Source organism: Peromyscus leucopus, chromosome 10, assembly GCF_004664715.2.
Source record: "Peromyscus leucopus breed LL Stock chromosome 10, UCI_PerLeu_2.1, whole genome shotgun sequence".
NCBI classification, from domain to species: domain Eukaryota; kingdom Metazoa; phylum Chordata; class Mammalia; order Rodentia; family Cricetidae; genus Peromyscus; species Peromyscus leucopus.
The window spans coordinates 92,590,202-92,609,935 of record NC_051071.1 but is presented as its reverse complement, the minus strand read 5'-3'; the positions used below and the strand labels follow the sequence as shown (position 1 = coordinate 92,609,935).

General features: G+C 44.3%; 1 protein-coding gene across 9 annotated transcripts in view; it reads left to right on the top strand.

The window, feature by feature from the left end:
* Window positions 1-8,328: 8,328 nt before the first annotated feature.
* Evi5 (ecotropic viral integration site 5) overlaps window positions 8,329-19,734 on the top strand; it is a 153,355-nt gene continuing 141,949 nt past the window's right edge. For 3 of the 9 annotated variants that reach the window (XM_028867389.2, XM_028867391.2, XM_037209282.1), the window contains exon 1: window positions 8,333-8,458. In XM_028867389.2, coding sequence (XP_028723222.1) covers window positions 8,408-8,458 — 51 coding nt within the window. In that variant the 5' untranslated portion in view covers window positions 8,333-8,407. Of the gene's footprint in view, window positions 8,459-14,501; window positions 14,602-19,734 lie in introns of those variants that run through there. The other 6 variants (XM_028867385.2, XM_028867384.2, XM_028867390.2 and 3 more) reach the window with 6 other exon arrangements.

Here is a 19,734-nt window from a genome sequence, read left to right as displayed (position 1 = left end):
ATAACCCTTACTCTCATCCTTCTGCCATGTTTCATTTGTCATAAAGACTAGCTTTTATTCCATGTGAGACACTATACAAGGATATGAATAATGAGCAACAAAGATTACTAAAGGCTGGATTAGAGGATGTGTGTCATATGTATCTAATCCCAGTGCCTAAAAAAATGCCTAGTGTAGCATATTAAAAATATTTGGGGTGTTTCGTGACATTTCCTTGCAGGGTAAGAACACAACGCAGCTAAATAACTAACACCGGCGGCGGCGGCGGCGGCCCACAGAAGTAGACAGGCCACGCGGCGGAGACAGGTGGACGCAGGTCGGGGACTCACGGAGGTGGAAGGGCCTGGTGGCAGAGGCTGACAGGGACATACAGGCCCAGCAGCAACCGGCAGAGACATACAGGCCCGTTGGCCGCCCGCAGAGGCAGACAGACCCAGCGGCAGCTGACAGGGACATACAGGCCCAGCGGAGGAGACAAGTGGACGCAGGTGGGCCTGTGGCGGCAGGCCACAGGGGTGGACAGGCCCGGGGACGGAGAGGGACGGACACAGCTTGGAACGGGGACGCCCCTAGCCCCAACACCTGGGGAAGAGGCTATCTCCGTGGGTCGGAACCAGGGCGAGTCTGGGCACTCCGTCTGGGGACAACCCAGGGCCCAACTGCTGATCCTGTGAAACCCAACAACTTGGAGGTGTTGGTGAGACTACACCGCTCAGCTGAAACCCATCTGGGAGAGGATTCAGATGCCTACAGTTTGAAGTCTGAAGAAACAAGATCAGCTGAGGAGTTGACAAATGAACAAAACGTGACCTGGGAACACAGAAGAAGGCGCTACCCAGTCACCAAACCAGATCACCAGAATCATAAGTATATAATTCACTGACTGAAATCAGCTGTCCCTGAAGAAACAGCCCAATAGCACCAATTTAACCAAGAACCCCTACTAAACCAAGACTAAAAATTAGAACAAGAGAGGCACTCTCAGACACAGACACCACCTGCACTGCACAGAGGAAAAGATGAGTAGACGCCAGTGCAAAAATACAGGCAACAACATAAAGACCTATATGGCAACATCAGAACCTAGTGATTCTACACCTGCAAGATCTAAACATACCATGACAGAAGAAACAGAAGAGATCAACCCTAAAAATGACTTTAAGAAGATGATAGAGGCCCTTAAAGAAGAAATAAAACATTCCCTCAATGAGGAAATAAAAACTTTCCTTAAAGAGGAAATGAAAAACTACCTTAAAGAGGAAATAAAAACTTTCCTTAAAGAGGAAATGAAAAACTCTCTTAAAGAGGAAATAAAAACTTCCCTTAAAGAGGAAATGAAAAACTCCATTAAAGAGGAAATAAAAAACTCCCTTAAAGAAATGGAAGAAAAAACGAACAAAAAATGGGAAGAAATCAAATCAAGCCAAGAAAAAGCAATTAAACAGATGAAAGAAACATTCCAAGATCTGAAAAATGAATTTGAAACAATAAAGAAAACACATGCTGAGGGAATGCTGGAAATAGAAATCCTGACAAAACGAACAGGAACTACAGAAACAAGCATAACCAACCGATTGCAAGAGATGGAACAGAGAATCTCTGACACTGAAGACACGATAGAGAAAATAGATTCGTCAGTCAAAGAAAACACTAAAGACAAAAAAGTCGTAACACAAAACGTCCAGGAAATTTGGGATACCATGAAAAGACCAAACCTAAGAATAATAGGGATAGAAGAAGGAGAAGAATACCAACTCAAAGGCACAGAAAATATATTCAACAAAATCATAGAAGAAAACTTTCCTAACCTAAAGAAAGAAATACATATGAAGATACAAGAAGCTTACAGAACACCAAATAGGCTGGATCCAAAAAAAAGTCCCCTCGCCACATAATAATCAAAACACTAAACACAGAGAACAAAGAAAAAATATTAAGAGCCGCAAAGGAAAAAGACCAAGTAACATATAAAGGTAAACCCATCAGAATAACACCAGACTACTCAATAGAGACTATGAAAGCTAGAAGATCATGGACAAATCTCATGCAGACACTAAGAGACCACGGATGCCAACCCAGACTATTATACCCAGCAAAACTCTTAATCACCATAGGCGGAGTAAACAAAATATTCCAGGATAAAACCAGATTTAATCAATACCTGTCTACAAACCCAGCCCTACAGAAAGCACTAGAAGGGAAAATTCAACCCAAAGAAGCTAAACACATCCATGAAAAATCAAGCAATAGATAATCCCACACCAACATACACCACAGAAGAAACAAGCTGGTGTAGCTAGCCTAATATCTAGAGAAAAAGGATGTTTCAAAAGAGAAGAAGTCTTGTGGCAATGCCTCAGTGGTCCAGGTAACTACCAGAACTCGGAAAAGTTGGTTGAACTTGGGATTGACTGGGAGGCCAAAGATTTAAAAAGCAGAAGATTCTCTCAAGACACAAGTTGTGTGATAATAGTGTGTTTTGTGTGTGTGAATGAGAATTTGTAAATGTTGAATTCTAGGCTTCGACAATCATTGTCAGTGCAGATTAAGCTGCAAGTATTTATGCTTTAAAACTTAAATTATAAAGCTAGGTACGTCTTTCTAACAACTAGTTTTAATGTTTATGAGCATATTTTACCTACATTACCTTTTCAGGATGTTGAGAAAGATGCATCACAAGCACAGGCTGGAGGCTGGGGGCTAGATGGTTTTGAGGAAGAGGTCTTGGTGGACTCTTTCATAGAGCAAAGGGAAGCAATGCCTTCTGGGAAATGAGCTAAGTTTTTTTTTTTTTTGGTTTTTCAAGACAGGGTTTCTCTGTGTAGCTTTGCGCCTTTCCTGGAACTCACTTGGTAGCCCAGGCTGGCCTCGAACTCACAGAGATCCACCTGGCTCTGCCTCCCGAGTGCTGGGATTAAAGGCGTGCGCCACCACCGCCCGGCATTTTTTTTTTTTTTATTTTATTTTTTATGAGCTAAGTTTTAATCTAGTCTTCAAGATTAGAAGTCAAAAACAAAAATATTAAGGAAAGGAAAACCTAATTGATCTTTGAAGTATTGTTATGTGGAATTGAGTGGGACTTTTGAGGCCTTTCTTCCAGAAAACAAGGACTTGGTTGTCAGGCCTATATTAGGCCTAAACCTTGGTGCCATGTAGTTGTACTTAAATCATTTCAATGGAAAGTGTCTTAGTGATTGGAACTTCTAGTACAGTTTGGAGTTCTTCCATTTGAAAAATGTGATATTTGCATGGGATTGTTTGAATCTTGTTTTCTAGTCCCTCCCTATCACCACCCTCATAGTCTGAAGGTAGATTTTTCTCTTGATAAAGGAACAAAAAAGGTGAACATCTTGTTTGTAAATAGGTATCTAGTAACTAGTGGTAAACTTGAAATGGTAGAATTCTTTAAAGCCTAATTCTAGATAGCCTTAAGAAAATGTATCTTAATTACTTTTGAACCTGTATTCACCTTGTTTTTTTCAAATATCTTAAGTTATATTTTCTTTTTCAGAGCTGCTTCTTATTTGGGGCTACTTTTTTTTTTTTTTTTTTTTCTTTTTTTAATTGAGGCGTAATTCATAAAAGGGTATATTGTTTTGATGAGACTTTTTACAACTGTGGCTGGATGTCTTTCTTTAGTCTTCCAAGAAGGGCCATTTTACTTTTTTAGAGTTACTTTTAAAAGTCATGAGGTCAACAACTTGGACTACTATGCATGTAAGTGCTAATGCAAATTAAAGCCCAAGTTGACCTCCAGCAGCAGTTCATTCTATGTTGACAGTGAGAGAACACTTTGCCTGTTAGGATACTGTTACTCGTGGACTGAAATGCTGAAGAAACCCCTCCCCCTATTTTGTTTTTTTTGCAAAAATCAAGGTATATTCTAGGGTTTCCTGGTTGACCTCAACAGATAAACTGCGATGATAGTTTTAGTTCAGAAATGATCTGAATGTAGATTTACAGTCTACGTGTACAGCTGGCTAAGTGAGATCGCTTTCACAGTTCTGCATGTATCGGCTCCCCATTAGTCACTGAACAATTTTTTTTTTTTTTTTTTTGGTTTTTCGAGACAGGGTTTCTCTGTGTAGCTTTGCGCCTTTCCTGGAACTCACTTGGTAGCCCAGGCTGGCCTCGAACTCACAGAGATTAGTCACTGAACTCTTAAAACTGGTATTGTAACATTATCACAATGTTTTGCGCCAATTTTATAAACTTTACAGTGCAATATGTGTTCCTTTTCTAAGGCAAACCAAAGGTATATTTCTCAAGGTTCTGCTGCTATCAGCAGCATTGATGGAGGATTTTTTATACATTTGTAATAGATAGAAATAAACCAGAAAAAAAGAAGAAAAAAAAAGTGGTGGAGGAAAAGGTGAACACTGCAAGAATACTCAAAAGGGCTGAGAGTTGCAAACGCCAAGAATGGCTTTGCATAGTAAATGGAATAGAACAGCTCTGAACTATAGCTTACTTTTCCTGGTTTGGTCTGACAGAATGATTGAATGCTTTTGTACAAAAATCAGAGCCTTAAAAACAAGGATTTGGTGAGATTGTAAAATGGTGTGCCACTTTGGCAAAACAGTTTGGTGGTTGGTCAAAATGCAAAACATTGTTACTCTGTTACTCAACAATTCTACCCTTAGGATCCTCAAACTACTGAAAATGTGCACCTATGAAACATGTACATGAAGGTTTACAGCAGTGTGTTGCTAATAGTAAAAAGTTAAAACAACTCAAATAGCTATCAAATACTGGAGAGAAATAAAATGTGGCTTATTCATACAATAGAATATTATTAAGACATAAAAATGGATGAGAAACTGACAGATTAAAAGACTTTGGTGAACCTTCATAATTTCATTTGTAGATCTTTCCATTTCTAATTTATAAATACATTTGGGGTTATAAATTATAAATGTACTGCCTCCTGTCAACATTGTATACTTCTATTTGATGATTTCTGTGTCAAACATTATATGGAAATGTTTCCAAGTATTTTCTGTATTAACTGTGAATGAATAGAACAAAATAAATTGCCTGTGATGGAAAAAAAAAATATTTGGTTGGGCAGTGGTGATGCTTGCCTTTAATCTCAGCACTTGGGAGGCAGAGACAGGTGGATCTCTGTAAGTTCCGGGCCAGCATGGTTCCAAAGGAAGTTAAGTTCCAGGACAGCCAGATCTGTTACACAGAGAAACCCTGTCTGTCTGTCTGTCTCTCTCTCTCTCTTTTTTTTTTTTTTTTGGTTTTGTTTTTCAAGACAGGGTTTCTCTGTGTAGCTTTGCGCCTTTCCTGGAACTCACTCTGTAGCCCAGGCTGGCCTCAAACTCACAGAGATCTGCCTGCCTCTGCCTCCCGAGTGCTGAGTTTAAAGGCGTGCGCCATCACTGCCTGGCGAGAAACCCTGTCTCAAAAAAATGAAAAAAAAAATGGATAGGGGCTGGGGAAGTAGCTCAGTTTGTAGAGTGCTTGCCCAGCATGTATGACGCCCCAGGTTTGATCCCCAGCAATGCATCAACTAGGTGTGGGTAGCTCAGACCTGTTATTCTAGCATTTGAGAAGCGGAAGCAGGAGTTTAACATCATCCTTAGTTACATAATGGGTTAAGGCCAGACAAAGCTACATGAGACTGTGTTTCAAATATCAAAGCTGTAAGTGTTACAGCTCTGAGGGGAAAGGTATCCTGATAGTGGGGAGCCAAGAAATACCACAAAGTTACACTGCACAACAAACCTCCCCTGAGACTTATTGGAAAAGACGCAAGAGGGTGGCTACTTCTGCTTGGATGAGAAACAGCGAAGAATTGAACAGGAGACAGGCTTTTTATAGGGCTTTGTGTGTGTGTGTGTGTGTGTGTGTGTGTGTGTGTGTGTGTGTGTGTGTGTCTAGTTTTCCAGGGTGGGGATTGGTGGGATTCCAAGTCCTGAACTTGGGGCAAGCCAGGGATTGGTGGGTTTTAAAAATTCAGAAGTGAGTTTGGTTACTCTATAAAAGCCAAACCAACCAACCAAACAAACAAACAAAAAAGCCCATAGTGAGACCTCATCATAAAACAAAAACAACAAAAAATAAAAATTACAAAAAATAAACCTGGTGGTGGTGGTAGTGGTGGTGGTGCATACCTTTATTCCCAGCATTCGGGAAGCAGGTGACTCTCAGAGTTCAAGGCCAGTCTGGTCCACAAAGTGAGTTCCAGGACTGCCAGGGCTACACAGAAAAAACATATCTCAAAAAAAAAAAAAAAAAAAAAAAAAAAAAAAAAAAAAAACCCAAAAAAAAAAAAAAAAAAAAAAACAACAAAAAACAAAAACAAAAACAAAACAACCAACAAAATACCCCCCCACATACAAAAAATTAAAAATAAATAAAATAAAGAGTGGATTAATGAGCCATTCAAAGGTTGTTGGGACGTTTATGGCATTGAACAAGGAGAAAAGCAAGGAAAGCGTAGGAAAGACGACTGTCTGGAACCAGGCACCTTGTGCTGCTTTCCATCTCGTTTTGCTTCTCTAAGAACAGCTGGGACGTCTGGGTTCACACCCTTAGCTTTTCCTTACGAGAGGACAAGGAAGGGATGTAGACAGGTGAATAGTACAGCTCTCTCTTCCAGGGGAGGTGCTCCCCTTCTGTATTCCCCACCATATCGATCCTCCACATTAGAGAACATACATACTTTTTTTTTTTTTTTTAACTTATGAATGCCCGGCCTTAGCTTGGCGTAGTTTCTAGCCAGCTTTTCTTAACTTTAAATTATCTCATCTATTCTGTAGCTCAGGCTGGCCTCGAACTCACAGAGATCCACCTGCCTCTGCCTCCCGAGTGCTGGGATTAAATGTGTGCACCACCACTGCCCAGCTGGGAGGAGGTCTTAAATACAGGCTTACAGCACAATGGGAGAACCCCGGAGGGCAGAAGTTTGCAATCGAGAGAACATACATACTTTTATCCATTTATTTCTTAACATTTGTCTTTTATAAAATATTTATTTATTTTATTTGTATGCGATTCATGTTTTGCCCGAGTGTATGTCTGTGTATTATGTAAGTGCAGGAGTCTGTGGAGGCCGGAAAAGGGTGTCAGAGTCCCTGGAACTGGTCTTACAGGTGGTTGTAAGATACCATACAGGAAGTGTAACCTGGGTTCTCTGAAAGAACAGTAAGTGTTTTTAGCCATTGAGCCATCTTTCCAGCCCCTTCTATTTGTCTTTAATATCAAATTATATTTTCTTATATCAGAGTGTGAACCCAGGTACCACATTTTAATAACTCCAAATGACACAGGTTTTATAGTCCAGGGAGACCTAAACTTGGATTCTGTGCTTCCTTTTACTATCAGTTGTGACTATGGGTCAGCACAGTTTTCTCACCTTTAAAAAGTTATTTTTGTGTAGGAGTGTTTTGTCTGCATGTATGTCTGTGCATCATGTGTATGCCTGCTGCCAGAGGAGGCTAAAAGAGAGTGTGGGGTGTCTCCTGGGGCTGAAGTTACAAGAGGCTGTGAGTGGCCGTGTTGCTGGGAATTGAATCTGGGTCCTCTGAAAGAACAGCCAGTGCTCTTAACCACTGAGCCACCCACCACTAGAACACAACCTAAGAATGGCCATTTTGTGTGAATGCTTGTAATATTATTACATTATTATAGAGCTGAAAATGTAGTCACTACTGCCCTTTCTCTTAGGTCAGTGTTTGGCACAGCTGAACAGCATATAGATAACACACACACACACACACACACACACACACACACTCATACATCTTCAACAAGTTTATTGGGGTAATTTACAGAGGAGCATGGGTGACTTAAAGGTAGCTAAAACATCAGAACTTCCCTCCTCACACACAGACCTTTACAGGCATCTTCAACATCAAAAGCCCTACCTCAGTAAATAGTTTATGTCTCCTGTCATTTCAGGAGGGTCACATGGGCACTGGTGAAGGATGCTGAGCCTCTCAAGCCTCCTCTTCCTTCTAGGGGGAGAGACACAGAGACAGGGAGAGACACAGAGACAGGGAGAGACACAGAGAGAGAAGTTAACAATTTTGTCTGAGGGTTAAAATCCAAGCTCAGAGTAACAAATTAGAGAAGCCTCCAGCCAGAGCCTCAAAATCGGCACCTCAGACTTGATCATTCTGACCCAAGTCAAAAAGGAAGGAGGGAGGGGGGGGAGGGAGAGAGGGATGAGGAGAAACCGGCATCTGTTAGCATGCCTAGATTCTCAAAAGGCTTTGCTTTCCTAATCCTCCACATTCCCAGCTTCCCTTAAAGTTACTGCCTCACAGACGCACAGGCTGGAGCTGAAAGGGTGTTAAATGGGTGGAACCCAGTGGCAGCATCGATGTAAACACTCCCTATGAGTCAGCTGTAAATTCAATTCAAATCCCCAGTCTCCTTGTCTTCCCGGCTCATCATGGTTACCACTAAAATGACTGCTGCTTTTAGAAACCCTAATAGGAGACAGGTAAATGTCTAAAAATTTTTTTCTCTCTTTTTACTATAGTGCTTGTGAAAATGCAATTATTGCAGCAGGGAATTTCAATTTTTACTGAATTGGAATTTGCATACCTTGCTTAATCTTTAAAGCACAGTAGCAGTTGGTGAATATGTCTTCAGTTTTATTTTAAGAATATTATCTCATTGTAGTGTGGCCATTCACGTAAGCAACCAGGAGTTATATAAAGTGGTAGGTTTAATTCCACACCTTCAAGAGAGGTGTTTTAATAATTAGCTTTTGTACTTCAATACTTTCTTTCCCTGCTGTTATTGGCTGCTGGTATTTATTCTATTTATTCAGTGAACAGAGGCCTACTTTTTCTGTTTAGGCTCCTAATTTTTCACATGGAGAGAAAGATTAGTCAAGGAAAATGGTTGTCGTAATGTTTATTCACAAATTCTAGCAATCTTGACAGTTGTTTCTTTCCTTACTTGCTCCTTCTGCTTAAGAATGTGTGGGAGCCCGTTCTGGGGTTCCTCGTGGCTTTACCCAGCAGGTCCGAATAGAAGAGGATCAGGACCACGGGCCTGAGTGCAGGTGTCTGAGATGGCCTGCACTTGGCTGTGCAGGGGGAGGAGGTCTTTTGCTCCACCCCCTTGGCGTCTCTATAAAAACCCTGGACCAGAGACAGTCGGGGGCCGTTGGAATAGGTTCCAGGCCCTCTCGAGGCTATCCTTTATTTTCTATCTGTTTATCTCCGCAAGATTCTCCGCTATAAATACTTCTATCTAATATTTCCTGTTGCTCGCACTCAAGAAAACTCTGGGAAGCTGTGGGGGTGGTGGGTAAACGCCCCACAAGAATGCAGGCCACTAAAAAAGCGAAGTTGATTTTTCTGTAAGGTTATGAGGCATGGTGGTACCTGCCTGGGAAGCAGAGGCAGGAGGATTAGTTCATCAAGGTTATCCTCAGTTACACAGCAAGTTTGGGGCCAGTCTGGGTTGTATATGGCTCTATCTAAAAATACTACACAGCGACAGTGGTTTTGATGGAAATGAAGACAGGGCTAATTTACATTGAATAAATTTTGTTCCTGGCGTTACCGACACAGACCATTTCATGTGAAGTAGAAGCATATCTCTCAACACATCTGTCACTGGGGACTTAACTTTTTATTTTTTCAGGCTTCCTTACTTTGTGGATGATGTGTGTATATGAGTAGTAAATGCAGGTGAAAAAGCGCCACTGTGCACACATTGGGTCAGAGGTCAGCTGTGTTCTCAGCTTCACCTTGTTTGTGCGGCTGTTGTTCCAGGCTAGCTGGTAGGTGAGCCTTCTGGGCGACTTGTATCTCTGCTTTCCATCTCAGAGCAGAAGTTCAGGGATTACAGATGCATGCCACGGCTTTTTGCGTGGGTCCCAGGGATGCAGGCTGTCAGGCCTGTGTGGCTAGTGCGTCTGTCCACTGAGCCATCTCCCTGGCTGGGCTCTCAGCTCTAATTGGCTGATGATGAAACAGAACTGTACAAGATTAAAATCCAAATGAGTAGCATGTGGTAGAATCAGGATTTTTTTTTTTCCCTAATTCAGAGTCTTTTTAATATTTGCACTGGTACTTTGTGACTTTGGAAAACAGCAATTGCAATAACTACCACTTGGTGAGTGTTTACATGCCTTGCATATTCATTCCATTGAATGATCAGTTCAGTGCTTAAGTAGATATTAGTAACTGTTTTATGGAATAGAAGAGGAGGTTAAACATACTTTTGCCAAGCATGCTTAAAATTGTAGATTATAGCTTCCAATCATTTGCTGTATGAAACATGGAAGTTACTGTTCTCAGGAAATTTGATAGTTTAAGTGAAATTACTAATTATAGTTGCATCAAATTTTATCTTGCTTTAAAACAGATACTTAAGGAAGTCAAGAAACAAACAGACTTCTCCTTTTATCGGGTGGTATAGAAACTGGCACGGTATTGGTGTCCTATTTGGCGGAATGCTTTCAAAAGCTGTTGTTTTGTTGGATGGAGTTTAAAGATAGAGATAAAGTGGGGCTGGGGCTATAGCTCAGCAAGCAATGTTGTTAACCCTCAGATGTGAAGACTGATGTTCAGATCCTTAGAACTGAGTGGCTAGGCAGCTTGCCAGTAATTCCAGCTCAGAAGGCCCAGACAGGATCCTGGAAGCAAGCTGGCTGGCTGGATTAGCTGAATTGGAGAGCTCTGGGTTCAAGCAAGAGACTGCCTCCATTATTAAGGAAGAGGGTGGTTGAAGAAGTTTCCCAATAATCAGCCTCAGGCCTCCACATGCATCCACACACATGCACATACCCATGTGAACAGGCGTATAGACAGGCACACAAACCACAAAGACACATGCAGAAAGAGAGGGAGAGGAAAGGAGGGGAGTGGAGTGGAGGGGAGAGGAGGAGAGAGGTCAAGAGGTAGCCACAAGAGTGTGTGCCTTGCAGCATGCTTTCCTAAGGTGGTGCTCATGTCTTACAATCAGTGGATGTGTGGTGAAGGTAGCAGCCATTTTTAGAACCCCAGTAAGTGGAGAGGCCCCAGCTTTGTGCCATGAGTATCTTAGATTCCTGTTGTAGTAAGTGAAGAGCCTAATGGGGAGTGCTGTAACTCTTTCAGTATGAGCCTTCATTTTTTCCAAAGCAGAAAGTTTTGACTGACCATTGTCTGGGACTTTTGGTGGCGTGTCTTCCTCTTCCTCCTGGAACAGTGCCACGGATATAACTTCCGAAAGATGGCAATGTGCTGTGTCTGTGGGCTCCCGGCCACAGGTGCGGTTACTGCACTTGGAATGTGTGAGTGTGACTGAGAATCTGAAAGTGTTGAGATGTGGCTAGTGGCTCTCATGGCCCCGAATTAGACAGTGCAATCCTAGAATAGAAACGAGTGCCCTGCTTTTCTAAGGAAACTCAAGGTGCTAGCTGCTCAGGGTGGCGATGGTGGTGTTCACTGTGGATTTGACCTGGCTGATGAGTTCTGACCTCTCTGAAGAATGCCTCCCTTGTTTCCTTTGGTGACCAATGGGTCTCGTGTGGCCGGCTTGAACACCTTCAGCAGTTAGCGTCATGGTTTTTTTCTGTGACTTAACTCTTGGCAGGTTAGAGGAGTTTCCTTCCTAGATAGTGACCTAAATCCATGCTGAGAGTGTGCAGCATGGAACACAGAGAGCTTTGAATCGCTACCTGAATTGACTGTAAATGAAATGACCTCTGAAGACAGTGCTGCTGCCCACTGCCACACTTCCTGTCTCCTCCCTGTGGGCATCTAGACTAGACTCGAGTGTAAGCGGCAGAGTGGCAGGAGCAGAGGTGGTGTCGGAGTAGAAGTCACACAGTGGAATATCACTTACGAAAGTGCCTGAGCACTCGGTAGTGTTAGAATTAGCAATTAAAGTGGGGCATTAATGTGTAAGCTCTTCTACCAAATAAACTGGCACATTTGGGGCAAGAGAAAGAACGGCACAAGCCAGCACATGCTGGAGCGCGGAGCCAGTGGCTCTCTTCAGGACCACTATTTTGAGATCAGTATCTCAAAATGATTACATCGTGACATGCTGAGCACAGTAAGATGTACCTCTAGGGCTGATATGTTTTCACTGCATTCAGTTTTGCCTTTTCTGGAATTTTGCATATATGGAATTGTACACTATACATCCTGTTGCCATTCATTTTAAAATTGATAATCCATTCACATACTTAAAAATGGAAAAGTACGATTTTAAGCCTTTTGGGTATTCGTAAAAAGTCCTCTTCCCATCTCTGGAAATGCTTCACTCTTAATCCCCGCCCCCTTCCACTTCTGAAACAACAAGTGTTAATAGTTTCAAATAGTTTCATGGTGTCCACAGCTACAGCTATACTTTTGTTTGTTTGTTTGTTTTTTGAGACAAGGTTTCTCTGTGTGTAGCCTTGGCTGTCTTGGATCTCGAGCTGTAGACCAGGCTGGCCTCGAACTCACAGAGATCTGCTTGCCTTTGCTGCCCAGTGCTAGAATGAAAGGTTTGCACCACCATTGCCTGGCATATCCTTCTTAACTGAGAGGTTTGAGCACTCTGTTTTAAATATTATCCAAAGAATCTTAGGACACCCCAATTAAGAGAACTTAAAATCTATTTCTATAATAACTAGTGTCCTGACTCCAAGTGTGAAAGCGTGACATTACCTGTGACGTCAGTCACTTTTTAAGCCATATCTAGTTCAAGTTCTCTAATCTATGATAGTAGAATTCATTGAACAAATATGAAAATATGACCACAGATCAAGTAAAGCCAACCTCCTCTTCGTATGGAGCCAGGTGCTTAGTAGGAGAATCAAAAATTCCCAAAAGACAACAAAAAACAAACCAAAAAAATTCCCAAAAAGAGTCCTGTAATTACCGTTTCCCGGAAGGTGACTGAGAGGACCAGCAGGGGGGCAGTCAAAGAGCCCGCTCAGACCAAGAGACCAGGGGAAGATGAGGGCCAGAGAACTTTCCAGGCAACCCAAGTCTGAGAAAACTCTCGGGCCGAGGCGCTGAGTTTGCTCAGGATGGAACGTGGGCCTGGCAGAGAGGAGAGAGGTGGGCAAGGTGCTTGGCCCTGAAGGGCTGGCTTAGCAGGCTTTGTCTAAGGGAATAACGCGGGACAGGGACAAGGTCACAGGACACAGTATTCGGAACAAACATTCTTCCTGAAATAGGAGGAGATTTAGAGAAGGGTCGGGGGGTTGTGGATAAATTAGGTCAGCATCCTTAGAGTCTACCTGCAGGCGAGAGTAAGTTTGGCTAGGGTGGTTGGTGATGGAGGATATAGGGCAGATTCAAGGAAACTTTAGCAGATAAGAGCAACAGGATCTGCAAATAAATTGGAGATGTAGATTTAAAAAAATGTTTCGTTTTGTTATGCAAGATGCATTAAGTTACAATGAAGCTGTTAAATTGACTTTAATAACATGACCTGAAGTTATGCAAAAAATTGCCTCAGATTATTTTGAAATTTTTAAAGGTTTTAGCTGGGTGGAGGACATGGTTTTACTTCCCATTTCTTATTTCCTAGTTTTGTTGAAAAATACTCTTTTCTAGAAGTGCTTATAATAGTGGAAATTTTTCTGGACAGGCCTTACAAATACAATTAAAAAAAACCAGGGGTATCCGATTAGTAGACAATTTTGGAGCTTTTTTGAATGCACGATGATAATTACTATAATTATGATCACTTCTAAGTGTATAACAAAAATGACTTATATTGCCTTTATTATTTTTCTTGCCTGTCTCTTTCTGAGACAGGACCTGAATGAACAGGGTGTTTTTTTTTGTCCAGAACTAAGTAATTTCCTTCCAAGAACTTGGCTGGTGTTGGATAATTGCCCGCCTTCTGCCCTCCGTGGGACTCCGAATGAACCCACGGTGTCCGGAGGATGGGTGGAAGACCCGTTTAACCACCGCGAGTGCCACTTGAGTAACGTTTTGGAGAGTTGGACGCGGGGCAGCGGTCGCCAGGCTGCGCGTCCGCTCTGCGCGCCCCAGGCCTGGAAGCCCGCAGCCAGGCGCGGGGCGGCCGCCCCGGGGGCTCCGAGGGGGCGTGCCTTCGGTTGCCCGGACTGGCACCGGGCGGTCCTGGCGGCCGGGGAAGTCAGCAGTTTGCAGGGCCGAAGTCGGCAGGGTGCTTGGACAGAGGGGCGGAGGACAGAGAGGGATCTCCCCGCCTCCGCTCCCCGCGGTCCAATCCCTTCGGTTTCTGCTTTGGCTTCGCCAACCCGGCCGGGGCCCTAACCTGCTCGAACCCATTATGCCGTAGAGGCCGGCCGGGGCTCTTTAAGGCCCTCGCCGCGCCTGCGCCCTGGGCTTTCCTGAAGCGGCCCGGCCGGAGCCGGGCGGAGCTGGCGGGCGGACGAGCGAGCGAGAGAGCGAGCGAGCGCGGACGAGGGGCTGCGCGAGGTTCGCCCGAGTCGCGGGCGGGCAGTGCGGCGAGCCGCTTTCCTGAGGGTCGCGGGGGCGGCCCCGAGGTCCCGAGCCCCGGAGCGGGAGGCGCGCGCCGGGGGACGCGGGGGAGCGCGGCCCGCCCAGGCCGGCCCGGGCCGAGGCGCTGGGAGGCGGCGGCGGCGGCGGCGCGGCCGCCGGCTGGATGGGAAGTTCATGTTGACGGCGACGTCCACCCCAGGTTTCCAAGGTGAGCGGCGTCGCGCCAGGCCGGGCGAGGGACGGGGCGAGCGCGGCGCCGCCGCCCGAGGGCCGCGCCGCCGCCCCGGGCCGCTGCCGAAGTTGCGGCGGCGCGAGGCGAGCCCGCCGGGGCCTGCGTTCCCCGCGCCCGCCTGGCCCGGGCGGCCCCGGGGGCGCTTCCTCGAGGACACCCCGGTCCGCCCGCGCCCTCGGCCCCGCGGTGCCTTCCTTGGGAAGTTGGCGCCCGTCTTTGGCCTCCCGCTTCTGCGCGCGGCGGTGGCCGCAGGCAGGTGATGGGCAAGCCAGGTGTGCCGAGCGGGGCCAGCCTCGCAGTCACCGCGCGTTTCCGGCGGTCGGCTAAGCGGTGGAGGTGTCGGCGCCGCTTTCCCTGGCCCGAGGTCATCTCAGGGGGCGTCCTTTCGCGGGAGCGAGAGTTCGGCCAGACTTTTGGACCGGCTCCCTCACTTTCCTCCCGTTTTTGCTGGAGGGAATTTTAAGGAGCAGCAAGCGGTTTCCTTTGAGCTGCGGGGGAGAATGGTAATCGCTCTTCCCCGCTGAGGGAAGGAACCCCAGAGCTTCCCGAAGTGAGAGAAACACCATCTTTTGGTAGTTTTTAGTCTTTGCTTGGTGTTTTGTTTTTAAACTTTGTAAGTTAGAATTCCTTAGTGTTCTAGGAGTTTGCTTTCTGTAAAGCAGAAGATGCCCGCCTCCTCTGAGAAGTTTGTGTCAAGGAAATTGTAGAAAATGTATTCAAGTGTATCTGCAGAAAGAGATCACAATCCTCTAAGTTTGCAAGTGAAACACCACAGACCAAGAAGAAATAGACATTACTAGGCATTGCTAAGTTGGGGTATATTCCTCTGAGGCGTGGAATTTGTTTTTTTTTTTTTTTTTTGTTTGTTTCTGGGTGAGAGTCTTTCTGTGTGGCCCAGGCTGCTGACAAACTCCTCCCTCCAACCCCCTTCCAGGATATTGCCACTTTTTCTGGTAGATACTGTTTTGTTTTTAAATTTCTAACTTCAGGTACTCTGGGGTCTTTCCCGAGGCGGTTGTACTACTTAGTACTCAAGTGAAACTCCAGTGAATCCAGTACTTCCTGATGATGCTTATCATTTCTTAAAAAATTCTTTGATTTGGGTGGTAGATACAGTACTTTATCAGTGTGTGGGTTTATTTTGTATTTTTGAAGTGCCTCTTTTACGGATTATGCTTAGTTTTTCCTTTTTCCTTTTTTTTTTTTTTCAGTGCTGGGGACAGAACCTAAGTCCTTGCATGAGCAACTGTGTTACTTTCCAAGGTTTCTTTTATCAGTGGTATGAAAATATCTGCAGAATTCCAGTAATACACAACTTAGAAGTCTTAAACTTTTTTTAAAATTGAACTTATTTAGGCACTCTTGGCTGTCACCATTCTGAGCACTTGATACACATACACTCCCTTAGTGTTTAAGTTTTAAATTACATGCCATTTTTGAGAGGCTGAACACTATCCAAGTGGGATGCCACTTACTCTGTTGTCCAGGATATCTAGTCTGTCACAGAAGTTAGTCAGTAACCCTTGGGGTCATCAGGTCGGCTGCATTGGTATTCCAGCGCTTGTGCTCAAGTATCTCTTACTTAGAAATGGTTCCAAGTGCAAGAGTACTTCACTTTTGAATGCGCCAAAAGTGGAGCTGTAAAATGCCTCTTTGAAGTGAAAACGTGAATGTTCTTGACTTAATAATTAAAAAACAGTGTAGTGATGTTGCTAGGATCTGCTTAAGAACAGTCTTCAGCCTGTAAAATGGTTAGGAAGGATCCAGGAGTTGTGATAGTTTTGCAGTAGCACGCAGCCTGCTCAGCACAGCGCAGTGTGATGAGTTGGGGCGAGAAGGAGCTTGTGGATATCCACTGGATGTCTTGGAATGTGTCCCCTGTGGGTAAGGGGACCTGATACGCCTATCTGGCTGCCAGTGTTCTGAAAGCTGGGCAGAGGAAATGGGCAGTGGGTGGCTGCTGTTTGCTAAAAACACTTCTGCTTAATCCCTTGGCTTTCAGCCTTCAGCCTCACTCGACTTGAGTCTGGAGTCGCTCCAGGTCAGTGTTTCCAGGAATAAATTATGAGAGGATAGGAATGAGAACCTAGAAAGTCTAACTGTACCCCTTACACAGACTAAATGTCTTAACCTCCTTACCGCTGACCTTGAGTCCTGCAGGTCCTTAGTCTTTGGGGGCTTTTGTGAGTGGCCATTTGTAAGCGTGGGCTGTGTTCAGCTTCTCCCTCTTGTCAGTCACTGATTCACCCATCTTGTTCTGTGGATGCCCTGTCTTCTCTGGCCTCTCTGACGATGTTAAAGTTAGTTTTATTAAGCCTTCTTTTCTTTGCCTGATTTGCTTCCTCCAAGTTAACTTTCAACTTCATACAGCTTGATTAGTAGCAGATCTTCTCAAGACTGGCTGGCAGTAACTTGTTTTTCTGTTCATGGTTAAGAGAGAGCACCTGATAGCTAATTGGAAGATCCAACAAGTTTATAAGTAGGATTTACTAATGTCCAGTGCTGTGGTATGTCATCTGTATGCTGTGAATATGTGTTGTTCTCATTAGTTGATAAATACAATGTTTGGCCACTGGTGAGGCTGAATAAAGTTAGGTGGTACATTCAGTCTGAAGACAGATGAAGAAGGGCGGAGTTGGGGCAGATGCCAGCCCGCCACTGCAAAAGCAAGACTTGTAGAAAATGAGGTGACAAGCCACAGACCACATGACAAAGCATAGATAAGAAATATGGGTCAATTTAAATGTAAGAACCAGCTAGTAATAAGCCTGAGCCTTCGGCCAAGCATTTATAATTAATGTAAGCCCCAGAATGGTAATTTGGGAAGCGACTGCTGGGTATAATTATGTGTATGGGACAGAAGGCTCCGCCTCAGGTTACAGTCCAGGTTTACCCTATAATCTATTCTCAGGCAATAGTTCTCAGCTTTGGCTGTACATTAGAGTCTCATGGACAGCTTAAAAAAATTATCCTTGTCATTGCTAGACCGAATACATCAAGTATGCACTAGTACTTCTAAAACCTGATGTTATTACTTATGATAAAATTAACAGTATTAAGCCTGGTGTGGTGGCGTACGCTTTTAATCCCAGCACTTGGGAAGCAGAAGCAGGCAGATCTCTGAGTTCCATGTCAGCCTGATCTACAGAGTGAGTTCCAGGACAGCCAGGGCTACACAGAAAAACCTTGCCCCCCAAAAACAAAATAAATAAATAGAATAAAAAATAAAATTTGGCGTTGGGGATTTAGCTCAGTGGTAGAGCGCTTGAGGCCCTGGGTTCGGTTCTCAGCTCTGGGAAAAAAATAAATAAATAAAATTCACAGTATTAAGTACATGGTTTGATGATTTCACCATGTAACTGACACAGAATCAGAGCTTGGTGAGAATTCTTTTGTGCACTTTTATTCAGTGTATTCTCTGCCTAGTGGTATATGCTATTTTGATTTCTATTTCAGACATTAGCATCTGGATTTTTTTTTTTTATTTTTATTGTTTTGTTTTTTTGAGATAGTTTCTCAGTAACAGCCCTAACTGTCCTGGAACTCTCTTTATAGACTAGGCTGGCCTTGAACTCCCAGAGATCAGCCAGCCTCAGTCTCCTGAGTGCTGGGATTAAAGGGGTGCACCACCACACCCAGCAGCATCTTGATTTTTTTAATTAAATTATTGTTAGAGTTTGTATGTCTGTATGTGTATACATGGGTATGCATGCCGTGGTGCGTGTGTGGCAGTCTGGAGGGTAGCTTTGTGGAGTGGGTTCTCCCTTCTACTTTTGCAGGGGTTCTGGGGCTTTGAACGCATGTTGCCAGGCTCGCATGGCACACATTTACCACTGAGCCATCTTTCAGGCCTGTATCAGTGGGGTTTTATGTTTGTTTGTTTGCTTTTGTTTCTTCAGACAGGGTTTCTCTGTGTGGCCTTTGCTGTCCTGAAACTAGTCCGTAGACCAGGCTGGCCTGTAACTGCCTCCCTAGTGCTAGAATTAAAGGTGTGTGCCACCACCGCCTGGTTTGACTCTCCTAGTTTTGGGGACAGACTCTTTGACTGAATCTGGAGCTTGCTAGGCTGGCCAGCAAGCCCCAAGGGATCCTCTTGTTTCTCATCTCCAGTGCTGGGATTATAGGCTCATGCTGCTTTGTGTCCAGCTTTCTATGTGGGAGATGAAGGTTTGAACTGAGGTCCTCAGGCTTGTGCTGCAAGCCTCTTGGTCAACTGAGCCATCTTACCAGCCCCAGCATAACTAAACATCAGTGTTGTAGTAGTGTTTGTATGAAGAAGCCAAGGAGGTTGTGTGTGCAGTCTGCACTTTAGCCTGTGTTATACACGTGTGTTCTCATCTACCTCCTGCTGTCTTGTGCTTCCCACAGTTGATCACTGAGTGTCTGCCAGGGTGCTGGGGAGATGACCGCCTTTTTGATCAAGCTGTCACCCACAGTCTTCATTGTTTTGTTTGAGGCAGACTCATAGCCCAGGCTGACCTTGAACTCCTGATCCTCTTCATCTCCCTTGACTGAGATTACTGGCTTTTGTTGCCAAGACCATCCATCTCTTCTCATGTTCCTGTTAGAAGTGCTCATTGTTCCAGAATCATACAGTGTCAGAATTGGAAATTATTTTTTTTCTTTAACATATTTATTAAGTGAAAATTTACCCATCACCAGTGCTTCAGATCAATTGAATTTTATCTCACTTTTTTCTTTATTAAGAAATATTTTATTCATTTTACATAACAACCACAGATCCCCTCTCATCCCTCCTCCTGCTCCCCCCTCCAGCTTTCCCTCCAACCCATCCCCCATTTCCTCCTCCAGAAAGGTGAGGCCTCCCTTGGGGAGTCAGCAAAGCCTGGTACAATCAGTTGAGGCAGGTCCAAGCCCCTCAGAATTGGGATTTTTTTCTTTCTTTTTCTTTTTTTTGAGACAGGGTTTCTCTGTGTAGTTTTGGAGCCTGTCCTGGATCTCGCGCTGTAGACCAGGCTAGCCTTGAACTCACAGAGTTCCACCTTTCTCTGCCTTCTGAGTGCTGGGATTAAAGGCGTGCACCACCACCGCCTGGCAGAAATTATTTTAAAGATAATTCAGCCTAATGAACTATTTGATACTTTTTCT